The 18,292-nt window shown below is 49.7% G+C and overlaps 1 protein-coding gene across 1 annotated transcript in view; it reads left to right on the top strand.

Annotated features, from left to right (window-relative positions):
* The window catches only part of MBIP (MAP3K12 binding inhibitory protein 1), a 56,377-nt gene that overhangs the window by 14,350 nt on the left and 23,735 nt on the right, over positions 1 to 18,292 (top strand). Inside the window, exons 4-6 of the mRNA XM_075331229.1 lie at positions 3,478 to 3,672; positions 15,457 to 15,553; positions 15,979 to 16,044. Coding sequence (XP_075187344.1) covers positions 3,478 to 3,672; positions 15,457 to 15,553; positions 15,979 to 16,044 — 358 coding nt within the window. The remainder of the gene's footprint in view (positions 1 to 3,477; positions 3,673 to 15,456; positions 15,554 to 15,978; positions 16,045 to 18,292) is intronic.

The following is an 18,292-nucleotide window of genomic DNA, read 5'->3' as shown; positions in this document are numbered from 1 at the left end:
TTATGCCAGCGTTCGGTAGTGAAAACGGAATCTGCTCAAACCCATTGTCAGAAGACGACATTCGTTGTCACCCATTGGCGTCGACCTCCGTACCCTCGTCATCTTCGTCGCTGAAATCGGTGGAAAAAACGCTTCCAACATCACTCTGTTCTGACTCTACAACTTCCCTTCCATCGTCCGCATCGCTCTCGCTATTACTACTTTCACTAGTATCGATTACACGCTGCCTTCGTCTGGATTCACGCACCTGCGTTTCGCTATCTTAGCCATTTTCACTTGTAAATCAAGAAGAAAATGAAACTTGGTCGGGTCAAAGGTCGTCAAGAACTGATGCAACCATTGGCTGCCAAAAATATCACTGCCTGCTATGCTTAGAAAAGGGACTTTCCACTCACTTGCCCGCTAGAAGGGACTTAGGACAGTAAAATGCGTATAAAATATTGATGTCCCCTGCCAGGGGACAAAGGAGCTTAACGGATTATTTTGAATGTCGTATTCCCCCCCCCGTCCCCGGGTAAAAGTCCGGATCCGCGTGGCTATAAATGTATGAGTGTTGAGCCTGGGCCAGGGATTCCAGGTGTTGATCAAGATCCGGCAACTCGGATGATCAAAAAAAAAAGGGAAATAACAATGTAGCAAGCGATACTTACCGAGGCTCCGGTGTGGCTGTAACTGCTCCCGCGGCCTCTCCTTCACTTCCTGGGCCGCTCATTATTGCTCATCCATATGCACTGCTTTCCCCGCCCACTGGCCGTTCTAGCATTTGTCAAAAAAAAACAAAACAGCATGCGGTTCCCTATCACTTCTACCAACATTTTTAATCTCCGCATACTGGTCCCCATAGACTTATATGGGGACCAGCGTCCGTTCCGGATTTTAAAAACCAGATGACTGGGACCCACTGGTCCTGGTTATCTGCGAACCTGCTCATTAGTAATGGCACATAGCCTAAGACACATCTGATGAGGGTTTTTTTTAAACTTTTTATTAATGGGGGGGATTTTTTATTTCAAGGGTTTTGTTTTTTTTTTCTCCTCGCCTGTGAACGTTTCCTTTTAAACACATGACGCTCGCTCTGCAGTCTGTTCAGTGTGTGTTTTTTTTTTTTTTTTTTTTTTTTTTTTTTTATTCCGCTGGATATAAAGCGATCTAATCAGATAATCTGCAGCAGAAAAAAAGTACAGCATGCAAACTATGAGGAAGGAGTAACAATCGGTAATTATGTAGATATGTAAATGAGGTGTGCACAGCAGAAATCCTTCATTAATTCTTAAGAAATAAGTTAGAGAACCTTAAGTTTTGTGACTATCTCCTCGCTGACTTGTCAACTTGTCGTGCTAACGGCAGCTCTCGTAAGGCTTTGTGTGCCTGGCAGCGGCAGATACTGTCATCAGTCACTCAATATTATTATTATTTATTATTATAGCGCCATCAATTCCATGGCGCTTTACAAGTGAAAAGGGGCATACATAAAAAATAAGTGCAATAATCATGAACATTACAAGGCACAGACTGGTACAGGAGGAGAGAAGACCCTGCCCACGAGGGCTCAGTCTACAGGGGATGGGTGAGGGTACAGGAGGAGAGAAGACCCTGCCCACGAGGGCTCAGTCTACAGGGGATGGGTGAGGGTACAGGAGGAGAGGACCCTGCCCGCGAGGGCTCAGTCTACAGGGAATGGGTGAGGGTAGAGGAGGAGAGAGGACCCTGCCTGCGAGGGCTCAGTCTACAGGGAATGGGTGAGGGTACAGGAGGAGAGAGGACCCTGCCCACGAGGGCTCAGTCTACAGGGGATGGGTGAGGGTAGAGGAGGAGAGAGGACCCTGCACACGAGGGCTCAGTCTACAGGGGATGGGTGAGGGTAGAGGAGGAGAGAGGACCCTGCCCGCGAGGGCTCACAGTCTACAAGGGATGGGTGAGGGTACAGGAGGAGAGAGGACCCTGCCTGCGAGGGCTCACAGTCTACGAGGGATGGGTGAGGGTACAAGAGGAGAGGACCCTGCCCACGAGGGCTCAGTCTACAAGGGATGGGTGAGGGTACAGGAGGAGAGAGGACCCTGCCCGCGAGGGCTCACCGTCTACGAGGGATGGGTGAGAGTACAAGAGGAGAGAGGACCCTGCCCATGAGGGCTCACAGTCTACAGGGGATGGGTGAGGGTACAAGAGGAGAGAGGACCCTGCCCGCGAGGGCTCACAGTCTACAGGGGATGGGTGAGGACAGAGCTGGTTGTGCTGTGCTGTGGTGTACTGGTCTGAGGGTTTTTTATAGGTTTTTGGCTTGTTGGAAGAGGTGGGTCTTCAGGTTCCTTTTGGTGGTTTCCACGGTAGGTGAGAGTCTGATATATTGGGGTAGAGCGTTCCAGAGTATGGGGGAGGCACAGGAGAAATCTTGTATGCGATTGTGGTAAGAGGAGATAAGAGAGGAGTAGAGAAGGAGATCTGGTGAGGATCTGAGGTTGCGTGCAGGTATATTACATAATTAACTTGCAAAAAAAATCTAAAGACACACACAAAAAAGGTTGGAAAAATCCGATCAAAAATAATAGTGTGAATGGGGCGCAGAGTGACCTTTTGGAGGGACGGCACTATGTGTATACACAGACTAGATTTATGGATGTGGGCATTGCTTGGTAGAAGTTAGTCCTCTTTCCTTCGCTTTGGCCCATGTTCTCCCCCCTGCGCCACTCCCAAAAAAAAAACCAAACAAATCCAGGATTATACTTTTTAATTAGAAGGGTATTCCTATCTCCAAGACCCTATCCCTATATGTAGTATGTGTAGTAGTGGTGATGATGAATTATTATTATTATTTACCTCCAATTAGAAATGCAGTATAGTTCTCCTGATACAGCCATGTCTCTTACCTTATGTGCAGGGCATTGCAGCTTAGGTATCCATGATTACATCCACTCATGTAGTGACAGTTAGTTCTAGTATAGTTCTCCTGATATAGCCATGTCTCTTACCTCATGTGCAGGGCATTGCAGCTTAGGTATCCATGGTTACGTCCACTCATGTAGTGACAGTTAGTTCTAGTATAGTTCTCCTGATATAGCCATGTCTCTTACCTCATGTGCAGGGCATTGCAGCTTAGGTATCCATGGTTACAACCATGACCAACTGTCACTATATGAGTGGATGTAACCATGGATATCTAAGCTGCAATGCCCTGCACATGAGGTAAGAGACATGGCTATATTAGTAGAATTATACTACATTTCTAATTGGAGGGATTTGCTAGTATTATTATTACTTCACCTTCTACATAATGGGTTAGGATTTTAGAGATGGTAATAACCCTTTAGTGTCCAAAAATTACATTTCTGGATATTTTCCATGTTGGTACATACCAGATGATTGTCCCCCGGCCACATTTTGAAGGGTTTGTCCTATCAAATGTTTGATGATCCTTTAAAATAATTTATTATATATACTTATTTTTATTTATTTATTTATTTTTTTTATTTTTTATTAAAGCCTCATTTAGATCAGCTTCAAACAATGGTGAAAGCAGAGCAGAGTGCTGCCCCACCGCCGACCACAGAGGCCCCCGGGACTGCGGACGTGGTGGAAGTGAAGGAGAACATTAATATTGGAAATATCAGCACAAATAAGAGCTCGGAGTGTCCGCCTGACCCCGCCGTTGTCCAGATACAGGCGGATAAGTCAGAGGTGAGTTACACTTCACTTTTGTTTATTTGCATTTTTGCTGTTTTACATTTTTAAGTAAAATGTTACTTAGCACCTTGAGTTATTTTGGTGAAAATGTTAGAGGATAAAGGTATTGATGATGTATCCCTGGAATAAGTCATCAGTATCGGAGCACTAGGGCTCCGGCATGAGCACTGATGTCTGTTTTCGGTTCCGGCGGCTGCAGTGGTTGGAGCCGGTACAGCACAGCTACATTACCGGTGTAGTGGCTGTGCTCCGCTCCTATTGAAGTGAATAGGACCAGAGCTCCAGTGCCTGAGAGCGGCCAATATACAGTGATTAGGGCTGTCATCTCTAGCTGTGTTCAGACTCGGCATCCGGCCACCATTGGTTCTGAAAACAGCTGATCAGAGGAGTGTTGGATATCAGACTGCCACCGATATGATTTTGATGGCCTTTTCTGAGCCGGCTGTCACTGTCGTCTCCCTACTGTTTTGAAAGTAGTAACAGCCTTAGGACTGGAGCCTCCTATTTCCATCTAAACTCTTCATTTAAAGGACGTTTCCTATCCTTTGGCATCTCATGAGTTAATGTTAGTTGTTTTTGCAAGCAGCTCTGAGCAGGGCAGGTCAGCTGTAGCTGCTTTGAGCTCACGCCCATTTAGGTTTAAATAGTGGAGTTTTCCAGCAGTCATTACTGTTGTTACAATTTATTTTACTCCGGCCAGCCTGGTGGAAGGAGCTGCTGAGGACTTGTCCTGTGTCCATCCACCTACAACTTTGGAGTCTGTCTGCTGCTGTGAAATATGGGGGATAAACAGAAGGATACAAAACACCAGTCTCTTTCCTTTCCCTCCATGTTATTAGTGTAGTGGTGAGTGTAGTGTACTCGTCGGCTTACTCACTAGACAGGGTGAGTTTAGGGCCAGCTGAGGGTTCAAGGTATCCTGCTCACCGACAGGATGAGGGAGCCTGTATAGGAATGCTAGGGAGCTCAGGAGTCAGCTTCAGGTGAGTGCAGGAGGCGCCCCCTCACAGCAGGGACCTCTGTTGTATTGTGTCCCCCCCCAACTTTTGTTGATGGTATTGTAGTGAATCAGACACCTGTCGGTCTGAACGCATATGTTTCACGGTACATACGGACATCTCCTATTCCATGCATGACACCGCCCATACAAATTAGATGACTATTAACTGAACAATGATTCTCGACCGTCTCTACCCATACACAGGAGCGTTCAATCGGTCGACTATTGCTGTGTTCTATATGACTAAACAACCAACGTCTCTGCTGGAGGCTTATTTTTGGAAGAATAAGACGATTGTCATTCTGAAATCAGATGTAACTGATTGACATCTCTGCTGACAATCCATTGGACTGCACCTCCATACATATTGGGGTGTCGGCTGAACCCGAGTGTCAGCAGGTTTGGCCGACATTAGTCCAGTGTGTGCTGGGGCCTAAGAATAGGTTGTCCTCAATATCCTAAGCTTAAGGCTGCTTTACACAACGATATCGCTAGTGATCTCGTTAGCGATGTGACACGCCCAGATCGTAGTTACGATTTGCCGAGATCTCACATAGGTCGTTTATTAGCGGTCACACGTAATGATCTCACAAACAACGCTACATCGTTCAGAGATATATTGTTGGACCAAGGCGGTCGTGTGGATGTTGTTCGTCGTTGGCAGGGTGTCAAACGTAGCAATATGCCTGCTGCGTTCCAAACGACGAACAATATTTTGAAACTGAACGACGTGTCAACGATCAACGATTTTCACCCTATTTGCTATCGTTCGGAGTTGCACGTAGGTGTCACACGCAACGACGCCGCTAACGATGACGGAAGTGCGTCACGAAAACCGTGACCCCGACGACATATCGTCAGATAAATCATAGCGTGTAAAGTGGGTTTTAAAGGGTTTTTCTAAAGGGAACCAACCATCATGTTTTTGCCCTATAAACTAAAGGCAGTGCCATAATGGTACTAAGACGATGATTAAAATGATACCTTTAGCTGATAAATCCGAGTCTTGTTTGCAGGGTAATCCGAAAATGACATCATTGGTGCAGTGGCTTGAACATCGGTGCGGGACTTTGTGGGTTGGGTCTTCGGTAATGCTTCCTCCCGTGGCTGCCTGCCTCCCCCTGCCGCCACGGTGAGTATTACCTCTGGCGCATGCGCAGTACTATTTTCAAGTTATTCCTCCAAGGCTTAAATAAAATGGCTTTGAAATCGGCGCATGCATGTACCGCGATCTCCGCCACCATGTTACTGAGGACACCGTGGAGATGACTATAACCAGCGGCGGCATGTGCACTGGTAAAAAAAAAAAAAAATATTCAATCTGCGCCTGCTCCGCCGCTTATATTCATCTTTACAATGTCTGCAATAAAATGGCTCTGGAGATCGTGGTACGCTAATGCGCTAATTCAGGTGCCATTTTATTGAAGCCTTGGAGAAAAATGTGAAAATGCTACTAATCATGACGGTCAGAGGGGAGGAAGCATTACTGAAGACCCAACCCACAAAGTCCCCCACCGATGCTCAAGGCACTGCACCAATGGAGCCATTTTCGAATGTTTGGATAAAGATTACTCCACAATCAAAGCTCGGGTATATCAGCTAAAGGTATTTATTTTAATTCAGCATTTTAGTGCCATAATGGCACTATCTTTAGTTTATAAGGCAAAAAACTGGTAGTTAGTTTGTAAATTGCTATTTAAATGGGAACTATCTTAGGCCTCTTTCACACGTCCGTGAAAATCACGCATGATTTTCACGCACGTGTCAGAGGTGCGTTTTGCCCTCCATGAGCCGTGTTTATGGCACGCGTGTGTTCTCCGTGTGTTATCCGTGATAAAACACTGAGAACGGGAACTTTCTGCTCACCTGTCCCTGGCGTCGCTGTCCGTGGTGCTGATCTTCGGTCTCCGGTCCTGCCGACTCCCCGCTGCTGCTGCAGCTTCCGGCCGCAGTGAAGTGAATATGCAATGAGCATAATGAGCGGCGGTCGGAAACAAGTGACAGCAGCGGCAGAGACAGCAGGGCTGGAGAAGGTGAGTAAAGTTTTTTTTTTTTTTATTTTCTTTCTCAGACACGTGTGTTTTCTCCGGTGCGTGTCGCACGGAACACCTCCGTGTGGTACGTTTGCGGTCCGTGTGACACCCGTGATGCCGGAGAAAAATGGTCATGTCTACATGTGGAGCACACAGACACATGTATACTCCACACGTACACACGATCCATGGCAGAACACACACATGAGCGCAGACCCATTGATTTTAATGGGTCTGCGTGTGCCCGTGTCTCCGGTACGTGAGGAAACGGACCAAACACATACCGGAGACACGGACGTGTAAAGGCGGTCTAAGGCTGTTTTCACACATCAGTTTTTTGCCATCAGCCACAATTCTGCAAAAAACCTGAAAAAACGGATCCGGTGTCTGTCGCCGCCGGATCAGTTTTTTCCCCCCATAGACTTCTATGAGCGCCGGATGGCCTTGCGTTCTATCCGGCTTTCACTGGATCCGGCATAATTTGTTTGTCCGGCGGCCGGATGGAACGCTGAGGGGAACATTTTTTCTCCATGGAAAAACCGTATCGTGCCATATCCGGCGCCGTACGGTGTGTTGTATCATGGAAGCCCATGGACGCCGGATCCGGTGTAATGCGGCAAAAAAACGTTCAGTAACACAACGGATCCGACAAAAAGCTGAAGGAATTGATGGAAAAAACTGATGCAACTGATCCGTTTTTTTCGCCGGATCCGTCACATCAGTTTTTTTTCGCCAGATCATGCCTGATGCCAAAAAAGTGTTTTGTGAAAGAAGCCTTAGCAGCACGGCTACGTCTCAGCTGCCGGCACAGGGAAGTCTGAATTTGTAGGCCACTGTGTAAGTAAATTGTCTGGTGCTGGAAACACATATACTTTATATGATATGATACGATACGATGCACATTATTGATCCCGAGGGACATTGGAGAAACACAACAGCTGAACATAGACACAAAATACATAATTACAGCATATCCATAGAATTGACAGAATATTATTATCCCTTGTTCTTTAATTACTCACTGCATCATCCTATAAAAAGTGTTATCCAAGAGATCTATAAATATATATTAGCCCAAACTAAGAGAAATATTAATAGGTGCCCATTTGTATACCTTAACCGTAATTGTGGCTTGGTCATTATTGCATTTGCATGTATTTTCCCGTAGTAAATGTAGCATTTTATTTCCTGTATACTGCCTCTGTTTAAATGTTCAGAAACCAAATAATCCAAAACTGTGGCGGAGAGGGGGGAGATGCAGCTGCAGCTTTCCATTCTCTGTACATATGAGAGTGGGCAGAGAGCAGAAGATGGTAGAACTTGATTGGCTCAGTATACACAAGGTATTTCTCATGTTATAAAAAGCTTAAAGGGAAGCTGTCACCAGGTTTTCTCTGTCGTTTCATTGGGGGACACAGGACCATGGGTTATGCTGCTGTCACTAGGAGGCTGACACTAAGTAAACAGAAAAAGTTAGCTCCTCCCCAGCAGTATAACCCCTGAGCCGGAGGCGGGCTCAATCAGTTTTTTGCTTAGTGTCGTAGGAGGCTGATGTGGGCCGTCTGGGCCCCCTTCAGCCACTTGATTTTTTGCGTTATTTTTTTCATTTTTTCTCGGCGACGCTCGTCGCTCTCATCTGTGGTAATTTTCTTTTTCTGCAGGTATCTTTTCTCTACCTCAGCTCTCGCAGCCCGTGTGGGTACCGCTCCCCTAGGTCGCAGAGGCTTGAGTTGTCGGGCCCTCTCCCCCGTCCAATTCCACGGTACCACTCCCCGGTTGGCACGCGGGGCTGAATTTTTCTGGGCACCCCTATTCACCCTGCGGTACCACCCCAAAGGGTCGCAAGGGGCATACAGCAGGGACTGGACCTCCGCAGCGCATCTGGAGTTTTTGGATGGGGCCCGCAACGCTGCTACATTTAGGGGCTTCCACCCCAATGGCGTCCAACTCCCTGCCTTCTTCAGCCTGCTTCCAGGTGCCCGCAGCCATTCCTTCGCTGAGCGGAGCACACAGGAGCATGTGCAGAGTCTCAGCCTGCACACTGGACAGCGCGCCGCGGATCAGGTAGGACCCCTACCTTCCCCCCCCCTCGGACGGCTGCAGAAATTGAGGCCCCGGTCTGGGCCTACTCGCCGGACTCCCCCGCTGCGTCCGTGGAGCTCCCTGCCGGCTCCGAGGTCGGGCGGCCCCGCATCGCTGCTGCGCCGCCGCCGCTTGCGGCCGGGTCCGCCGGCGCTGCCCCTGTACCTTTTACAGCGCCTCCTGAGGTTGGCTCCGCCGGCGCTGCATCTGTCCGCAATGGCACCTCCGCTCGGCCACTGTCCTCGGTCCCCCAGGCCCCGTCCTCGGCGTGCCCAGGCCGCATCCCGCACGGCGCGCCGAGGATCCTCTCCGCCGCCGCCTGCGGTCGGGTCCGCCGGCGCGGCCTCTGCCCGCGACGGTCCCTCTGCTTGGGCCCCGTCCTCGGCGTGCCCAGGCCGCATCCCGCACGGCGCGCCGAGGATCCTCCCCGCCGCCGCCTGCGGCCGGGTCCGCCGGCGCGGCCTCTGCCCGCGACGGTGCCTCTGCTTGGGCCCCGTCCTCGGCGTGCCCAGGCCGCATCCCGCACAGCGCGCCGAGGATCCTCTCCGCCGCCGCTGCGGCCGGGTCCGCCGGCGCGGCCTCTGTCCGCCCCGGCACCTCCAAAATTTAGTCCCCGGCTTCGGCCCTGTCCTCGGCGTCCCCAGGCCCGCCTCCCGCACGGCGCTATTGGACGCCGGCCTCTCCGTTCCCGCCCTCGGCCGTGCTCCAGGCATCACTTGGGGGGTGGGGGATATTTTTTTCCCGCTCACAGCGTCCATTTTAAATAAAGAGAGAAAAAAAAAAAAAAAAAAAAAAAAAAAGGAGAATGGGAATTTATTCCAGACTACTAGTCTGGGTTTACTGAGGCCTCAGCGTCACCTTATTTTTCCGGGGGAGAGACTAAAACACACTTTTCTTAGTGGATATATTTTTTATTTTAGGTCGATTTTTATTAAAAATTTTACATACATGAGTTTTTTGCACCTTAACTCCTACAGTACTTTCGGGCACTTGTTTTGCTTCACCTTTTTTTTTTATATCGCGCTCCCAGCTCGAGTTTTTAGTTTAGTCCCCTCCGGCGGGTTAATGCCCTGTCTCAGGTCATAGATCCCCTCGCCGCCGGCCCTCGGCTTCGCGCGCATGCGCTGCGTCCCCGGCCAATACTCGGTTATGCCTTCCATAGGTCTAGCGCAATCCCCTTGGGGAGGTGAGTCTTGTACCAGGGACCTTTCCTATGCTAGAAGCGGACCCGACAGGTCTCGTCTTTTGTGGCCCCCCTGTTTTCCACCTTATTCCCCAGGTCCAGACTGCTTTTTCTCCGGCAGTCTTCCGACCTCTCGGGTGATGGCCCAGGCTTTCCACCTCTGCTGGACTCCGAGCAGGACCTGGATGTTTTGGCGCATGTCTAAAGGCCTGCTGGAATTGGTGAGTCAGGCCGTAAGGCTACGGACAGCCCCCTTATCTCCATGCACGCAGGTCCCCCTTAAGTCATTTGGAGCGGACCCTGCTCAGACGACATCCAGAGCTTGCTGAGTTACCGCGTGCTCACAGTCAACTGCCATACACGAAGTTTACCAGCGGTAAGTCTAGTCATCGTCTTTATTCCCTTCTACAAAAAGGGGTCTCGGTGAGAATGGGCAGGCCACACTGGAGTCGCTGAGTGATCACAGACAACAACCAGACACGGCGTTTACCTGCGGTAAGTCGTGTTATTGTCATTATCATTCCCCCAGAGGGCTCTGGAGAGAGGGGGCATGGCACCTTGCAGACAGGAAGGTGCGGGCCCCTGCGGGTTTTCAGTGGACATCCAGTTCGCCGTGTGACTGCGTGAGCACGGATATTCCTCGGACACAATTTTTACCAGCGGTAAGTCCCTTATATTGTCTTACCCCTTCTCGTAGAGGGCTCCGTGATGAAGGGGCACGCTACCCTGTACTTCACCCGCCTGGGTTCCTCCTGGCTTCTCGTCCCTATCGGACGCTCCGCAGGGCCTCCACGGTCACTCTACGCAGAGGTCCGCGCTCCACCTATGCCGATCCAGGACTGGTTATCAGCTTCTGTGAGTACCCTCTCTTTACAAAATCTGGTGTCTCCCCGCTACACGGCCTGAGCCTCTAACATCAGGGTACCTACCCGTCGAGAGCTCTGACTCGGGATCAGGAACGCAGATTCGACGTCTAGGAAGTCGCTGACTTCCTTTCCGGCTCTCGGGATCGCCCTTTCGGAGATAGGCGAGTCCAGTTTATCCCCTAGGCTACGTCAGGGTAGACTGGCTACGTAAGGGAAGGGTACATCCTTTTCCCGGCATCGGCTCTGATGCACCAGGACTCGTTCCCTCACGTTAGGTTCGTCAGGAAACCTTTATCCCTACAACAGCCATCTCCGCTTTGCGTGGCTGCGGACCGTCCCAGCTTTCTAAGAGTGCTTGCAGGGATCACGATCCCTACGCATTCCCAGGCTCTCTCTGCCCAGGAACGACCGGGAGACCCAGAGTCTCCCTTCAAGTACCCTCGCCTTGAGGTTTAGAGCATCATCATCACTTTTCGCTACTAGGGTAGCTGAGCTACAGGAAGGAGTCCTCCCAGACCCGGCCCGGTCCATCACTCCTCAGGCACGGTATTCGAGCCGTTCAAGGGTTGCTACTCCTCACGCAGGAGCAGTTTCCCTCCTGGCATAGGGTCCTGCGGCTCTTTGCCTCCCGCTCTCGTTTTTTCCCTTCGGTTTTTTGCTATGCGAGTCCTCGACAGCCTGTGGCGGTGTTAGCGATGGTGCACATACCAGATTTCATCCCGGACTCTCCAACGGAACACACTGAAGAGCGGGGACAGGAAGGCTCCGTCTTCGAGGGTGACCGGCCAATTTCCTCCTAGATGACCAATCTTCCCAATCATCCCTGGGAAGATTCCCTTTCCTCCTCTGGAGCTTGTTATCAACCGTCACCAGTCTCCCGTACTAGAGTACGCTACCACACCATTCCTCGGCACGGTCCCGAGGGACACCCCTGGAGTGTCGTCTCCCCTTCAGCATTCCGGACTCGGAGCCATTCGGTTAGCCCGGTTACAATTTCTTCTCTGGGTTGTATTGTCCAGTCAGGTTCCAGTCGGACCATGCCACAGCAGTGATGCGCATCTTCCACCAGGAAGACGCAAAGAGCTTCATGGCAAGTGAAGAGGCCAAGAGGTTCTTGCTCTGGGACGGGCTCTTTCATTCGCCAATCTCGGCAGCACATCCCGAGCGTGGACGTTTGGGCGGCCGATTTCCGCGGTACGATAGCTCTCGCGTAGGTAAAGGACTCCAACAGGGATATCAACAGCCAGATCTCTGGCGAAGGAAGACCTACAGTCGTGACTTTTTGGCCTTCCGATCCAACTCTCAAGTCCATGGTGCGTCGAGTACGCCACCTGCTCTGGACTAGAGGACGACGCCCAAGCCCGGTCGTGTTGCTTGTTCAGGCTCTCGTGCATCTTCCCGCTGCGTTCCATGTTCTCGAGGGTTCTCAAGAAGGACCTAGGCAGGCGATAGCTCGGGAGTGGCCCAGGCGAGCATAGCTTCGCATAACTTACTCATCTCCTCGCTGATGCCCCGTGGCTCCTTCCAGACCGCCAGATTCTTCCGTGTCGGGGCCCCTCTAGTCTACCAGGACTCAGGAGTCCCAGGTTCCATGGCCTCACCAGTGGATCCCGGGGGCTGGCTCGGTCAGGTCTGTGAACAAGATGATGGCAGACATTGAGGAGGGCATGGAATCCAGTTCCCTCGAAGATTTATTTCCACGTGGAAAGAGCTCCCCCGGTGGTGTGAGGACCGCATCTTCAGAGACTTTTCACTTTCCGTCAATCAGGGCCTTCGCTCAGAGAAACGTCCATCTGGCTCGGCGTTTTTCATCGTTCACTAGAAAAGTGGGACCATAATCCAGTGATGAGTTTGCTCAAGGTACCCCTTTTTTCCCTGCTCCCACCTGTTTTGATAGGTGGGTTCCTTGTGGCCATCTGTTTGTTATCGACGGCATCAGGGCGGACAGCCCTCTCGTAGTCTTTTCTCCCCCTTTTTCCGCTCCGCCAGCAGGATAAGGGGGGGGTTCCAGCCAGAACCCTTCGTTTCTGTCCGAGACACCTCGGCTTTCCTTCCAGAAGAGGTCTTTAGGTTTCGTTTTTGTCGGTTCTAGGCTCCCCTCTCAGCCTGAAAGAGGCATAGTTCGTTCTAGGGCTGGTACGAGCCCTCAGTCTTTCGTGTCGGCAGGACACCATTTTTTTGTCGGTTACACCGACTGTCAGTCCATCCTTCCGCCCTTTCCCAAGAAGCATAGGCCGGCGCAAAGGGCCTGAATATCACATGGATCCTTTCCTCCATATGTGAAGACTATCGCATGAAGGTCGGACTTCCGCCGCGGTCTACCGAGCAAGGGGCACCCTTGCACGATTGGGCTCCGGACGTCGGTCAACCAGGTCCTCTGGTCCACCACCCGATCTAGTCGGCGTACCTTTGCTAGTTTCTAACAGGTTCTCACTCAAGCTTCGGCAGAGGCCAGTCTTGGTGCAAGGTTTGCGGGTGGCAGTGGCACACCTGTAACAACGTAGGCGCTTGTAGGTCCGGGTCAGCCCGGCAAGGGGAAGCGACTTCCTTCCTATCTCCGGTGATGGTTTTCTTCCCACCCAGGGACTGCTTTTGGACGTCCCATGGTCCTGTGTCCCCCAATGAAACGACAGAGAAAGTAGGATTTTTGTGTACTCACCGTAAAATCTCTTTCTCTTAGTCTTCATTGGGGGACACAGCACCCACCCTGCTTGTGTTTTTCGTTATATATGACATGCCTGTTTCCCCAGTGCCCACATTCCCAGGTCACTGGTCACACGACTGTTCGTCATAGTTTTTTACCTTGTTTTTATCCAGGATTGTTTGGCTCTCCTCCTACTGCTTGTGCACTAAACTGATTGAGCCCGCCTCCGGCTCAGGGGTTATACTGCTGGGGAGGAGCTAACTTTTTCTGTTTACTTAGTGTCAGCCTCCTAGTGACAGCAGCATAACCCATGGTCCTGTGTCCCCCAATGAAGACTAAGAGAAAGAGATTTTACGGTGAGTACACAAAAATCCTACTTTTCTCCTCACCCATGACAGCACCCATATAATCACGTGGTGCTGTCATGGGTTCTGGTTAAACTGGCTACCAGTAAGTAACCTTGGTGTTTTCCCCTACCCATGACAGCACCATGTGATTATATGGGCGCTGTCATGGATTCTGGAAAAAACGACTACCAGTAAGTAGCCTTGGTGTTTTCCCCTACCCATGACAGCACCATGTGATTTATAGGGGTGCTGTCATGGATTCTGGAAAAAAACGACTACCAGTAAGTAACCTTGGTGTTTTCCCCTACCCATGACGGCACCATGTGATTGTATGGGTGCTGTCATGGATTATGGAAAAAACGACTACCAGTAATAAACTTGGTGTTTTCGCACCAACAATGAGCCCTTATATATACAGTATTCTACAATGCTGTATAAGAGCCCAGGCTGCTCTGTATAACGTAAAAAAAACGCTGGTCCGATGGGCGATGCTAATCTCATGTTGTTGCCTCTTCTCTTCCTTCCATCTCTGTCCTCCTTCCCAGCTCCTTATGGATGATGTCATCCACACAGAGGCCTCCGTTGTGCTCCTGCGCAGGCACACTTTGATCTGCCCTGCTGAGAGCAGATCAAAGTATTGTAGTGCGCATGCGCAAAGAAAGGTCAGACCGCCCGCGCATGAGCACTACAGTACTGTGATCTGCCCTCAGCCGGGCAGAGAGAAGTGCATATGTGTAGGAGCGAAATAGCGGCCTCTGTGTGGATGACGTGGGACGCGTCATTCACATAGAGCTGGGAAGGTAAACACGAGTGCAAGAAGATAGGAGGCGCCAGACAGAGACCAGCGATGCCCATCAGACCGGACCACCCCTTAGGTGAGTATTTTAAAGGTGGTTTTTTTTACGTTCTAGACAGTGGCCTGGGCTCTTATATACAGCGTTTTAGAATGCTGTATATAAGAGCTCAGTGCTGGTGGCCGCAGCTCATAAGGGAAAAACCTGGTGACAGGTTCCCTTTAAGCTTTTTATAACATGAGATATATCTTGTGTATGTTGAGCCAATCAAGTTCTACTATTTTCTGCTCTCCCAACTCTCATATGTCCAGAGAATGGAAAGCTGCAGCTGCATCTCCCCCCTCCCCTCCCCACCACTGGTTTACAATAGATTCTTTGGTTTCTGAACACTTAAACAGAAGTGGTATACAGGGAAAGGGAAATAAAGGTTCTAGAATGGCGAATAAAACGAGACATTTACGATGGAAAAACGCTAACAATTCTGTGACAGGTTCCCTTTAAGAAATCATTTGCTTTCGACTATTTAAAATGCAAAGCACGGAAGGAAATTATTTAAGAAATTGTATATTTTATTGTATTTTTGCTCCCTCCACATGTCTGTGTTCTTGTATTTTCCTCTGGGGGAGGTAAGCCTTGATGTGATTTTATTGCTGTGCCCACAGCCGTCCTCCTCGCTGTTCCTCACTGTCGCTTTCAGCAGGTCCAAAATCAAAGGCAAGTCTCTAAAGTAGATGGGCGCTCACATGCCGTCTTTTATTTTCCTTTAGCCTAGCCGATTCCTCTCTTCCCATTCACTTCCATCATTTTTACTGCTCTTACCCCCCTGTAGATTGACAGAAGGATATCGGCATTCATAGAGAGAAAGCAAGTGGAGATCAATGAAAACAACGTCCGGGAGTTCTGCAACGTTATTGATTGTAATCAAGGTAAATGTTCCTGCGGTCGCTCCATTCCCCAGTGATCTCTGCGAGAGATGTGCCTGGCGATGGCCACGCTCGCTCTTATTCCCGGCTTTGTACAGATACACCTTCACATTTTGATTCATCTTGCAAAGAATAGTCAGGTAATGAAATTGCCGCCCGATCGCGGGGGGCTGCCCATTATTGCGCTGCGCCTATATGGGATGCAGTGAATAGTGCGCCATCGCCTCATTAATGGAAACATTACTTTTATATATATTAGGTCGTATCCTATTTATTTACTGAAGCACAATCATTTATCTCCATTTGTGATATGTACTCCCTGCTAGATATGACGCTGCCGGACGTCACCCAGTACCATCATGTTATATGATTCGGCCAACGTCCGGTCAATTATATCTATTATTTTTATTTTTTTTTTATTACCGCAGAGAACAGTTGTGCCAGGACAGACGCCGTATTCACGCCATTTCCAGGATTCAAGAGCCACGTAAAAGGTACAAGGCGCCTTATTTCCTCAAGACAGGTGGGATTGTTCTACGTGATTGTCACACTTCACAAGGCTTTAAATGAGGGGTCTACTTTTGGAGATATTTTTTATTCTTACCTAAATACAGTGGTCCCTTGGTTTACGAGAACAATCCGTTCTGGGACTGTGCTTGTAAACCAAGTTACTCTTCTAGCAAAGCAAAATTTCCCATAGGAATTATTGGAAGCTCAGACAATTCGTTCCACAACTTGTGCAATGTCCCATCCTGGTCCACTATTGTGCCATTACTTTCTTACACTCTCTCTCACTCACTCACACTCTTTCTCTCTCTTTCTCTCTCACACTCTCTTTCTCTCTCACACTCACTCTCTCTCGCACACTCACACTCTCTCTCTCACACTCACACTCTCTCTCACAGTCACACTCTCTCTCACAGTCACACTCTCTCTCACACTCACACTCTCTCTCACACTCACACTCTCTCTCACACTCTTTCACTCACACTTTCTCTCACACTCACTCTTTCTCTCACACTCACACTCTCTCTCTCACACACACATTATGCTCACCTTACCCTCCGTTCCCTCGCCTGCCTCCTGGTTCTTGTAGTCCGCAGGTATGTGTATCCGGAAACCATCGCGACCATGCAGGAGCTTCCACAGTCAGAATCCGTGTCATACGCAGGAGCCGCTTGCCTCTGATTGGTCAGCGCGCTGCCTTTGAGTAGCGGGTGACAGAGGAAGTTCCTCCATCGTCGGGATGGTTACCCAATACACATCCTGTACCGGCGAACTACAAGAACCAGGAGGCCGCCGAGGGAACATAAGGTGAGGGTAAGGTGAGCATAATATGTATGTGTGCGTGTGTGTTTGTCAGTGTTTGTGCGGATTGCAAGAGCGGGTCAGAGTGCGGTGAAAGTACGGAACCGGAAGTGCGTGCGGTATTTGCTCGTACAGCAAAGCATTGCTCGTAAACTGAGTTACAAATTTACAACAAGCTTTGCTCGTATAGCAAAATAATCGCACACCAAGTTACTCGTAAACCGGTTCCACTGTACCTTATAAACCCTGCCCATCATCTTTTTAATGCGAATAAATGGGGTTCCTACAACCCCTTCCCTCATAGGTGCCCTACAAACCCCCGAGGGGTATAAAGTGGGTATGCAGGGGGCCCATGAGGCTCCTGCGCAGGTGCAAAGCTTCGAGTACTGTTTGGATGACATAGGAGACATCGTCCACTTCCTTCCAGATTGAAGTGGCGTTGTGTGCCGGGACTGAGGAAGCCCAGAGTGCTATCCGGAAACAACTCGGAAAGGACCGTGCAATTTGCCTGCAGCACGGGACATGAATAACACAGAGCTCGAAGTTTTACGCCTGTGCTACTTCCTTCCAAATACAAAAAGCAATGTTTTCCGACATTGAGGAGGCTTTGTACGCGATTCGGAAACACCCATTGGAGCAGACTGCGCAATTTGCATGCAGCACAGGACATGCATAGCACAGTGATCAAAGTTTTGCGCCTGCCCCGTTGCATCGGAGACCTGCGCAGGCACTGCTTACTCTGCTCTATTATGCAGCCAGCAGCGTATAAGGGAACTCATGACCTAGAAGTGAAGCCTGTGCATTACAAGACTCCGATCTGCACTAGGGCAGAGCGAGGGGCGCTTGCGCAGGTCCCTGATTCAACTGAAAAACTTTCTGCACTGTATGGATGACACAGGACATGTCATCCACTCCTATTTGGAGAGAAGAGGCGGTGTTTGCTGGGACTGAGGAGCCACGAGTGCAATCCAGAAACGCCTATCGGAACGGAGCATGTGCATGCTGCAGCATGGGACTAGAATAACAGTGCTCAAAGTCTTGAGCCTGCGACGTTGAATTGGAGACCTGCGCAGGCATCCCTTGCTCTGCTACATTATGCAGGCCGCAGCATATAGGGGAACTCATGACATAGAAATGAAGCCTCTGCATTACAAGACTCCGGTCTACATTAGGGCAGAGTGAGGTGCGCCTGCGCAGGTCTCTGATTCAACTGCGCAGGTGCAAAACTTCGAGCAAAGTGTTGATGACCTAAAAGACGCCATCCATTTCCATCTGTCAAGGGAGGAATTTGCGTTGAAGACTGCTAATGGAGTCCTCATTTCGGATATCCAGAGACGATGCCATATTAGCTGTTTATCGGTGCCTATATATATATATAATATATATATATATATATATATATATATATATATATATATATATATATATATATAT

Source organism: Anomaloglossus baeobatrachus, chromosome 12 (assembly GCF_048569485.1).
Source record: "Anomaloglossus baeobatrachus isolate aAnoBae1 chromosome 12, aAnoBae1.hap1, whole genome shotgun sequence".
Taxonomy (NCBI): Eukaryota; Metazoa; Chordata; class Amphibia; order Anura; family Aromobatidae; genus Anomaloglossus; species Anomaloglossus baeobatrachus.
The sequence above is the reverse complement of the archived record's forward strand: the minus strand, read 5'-3'. Positions and strand labels throughout refer to the sequence as shown.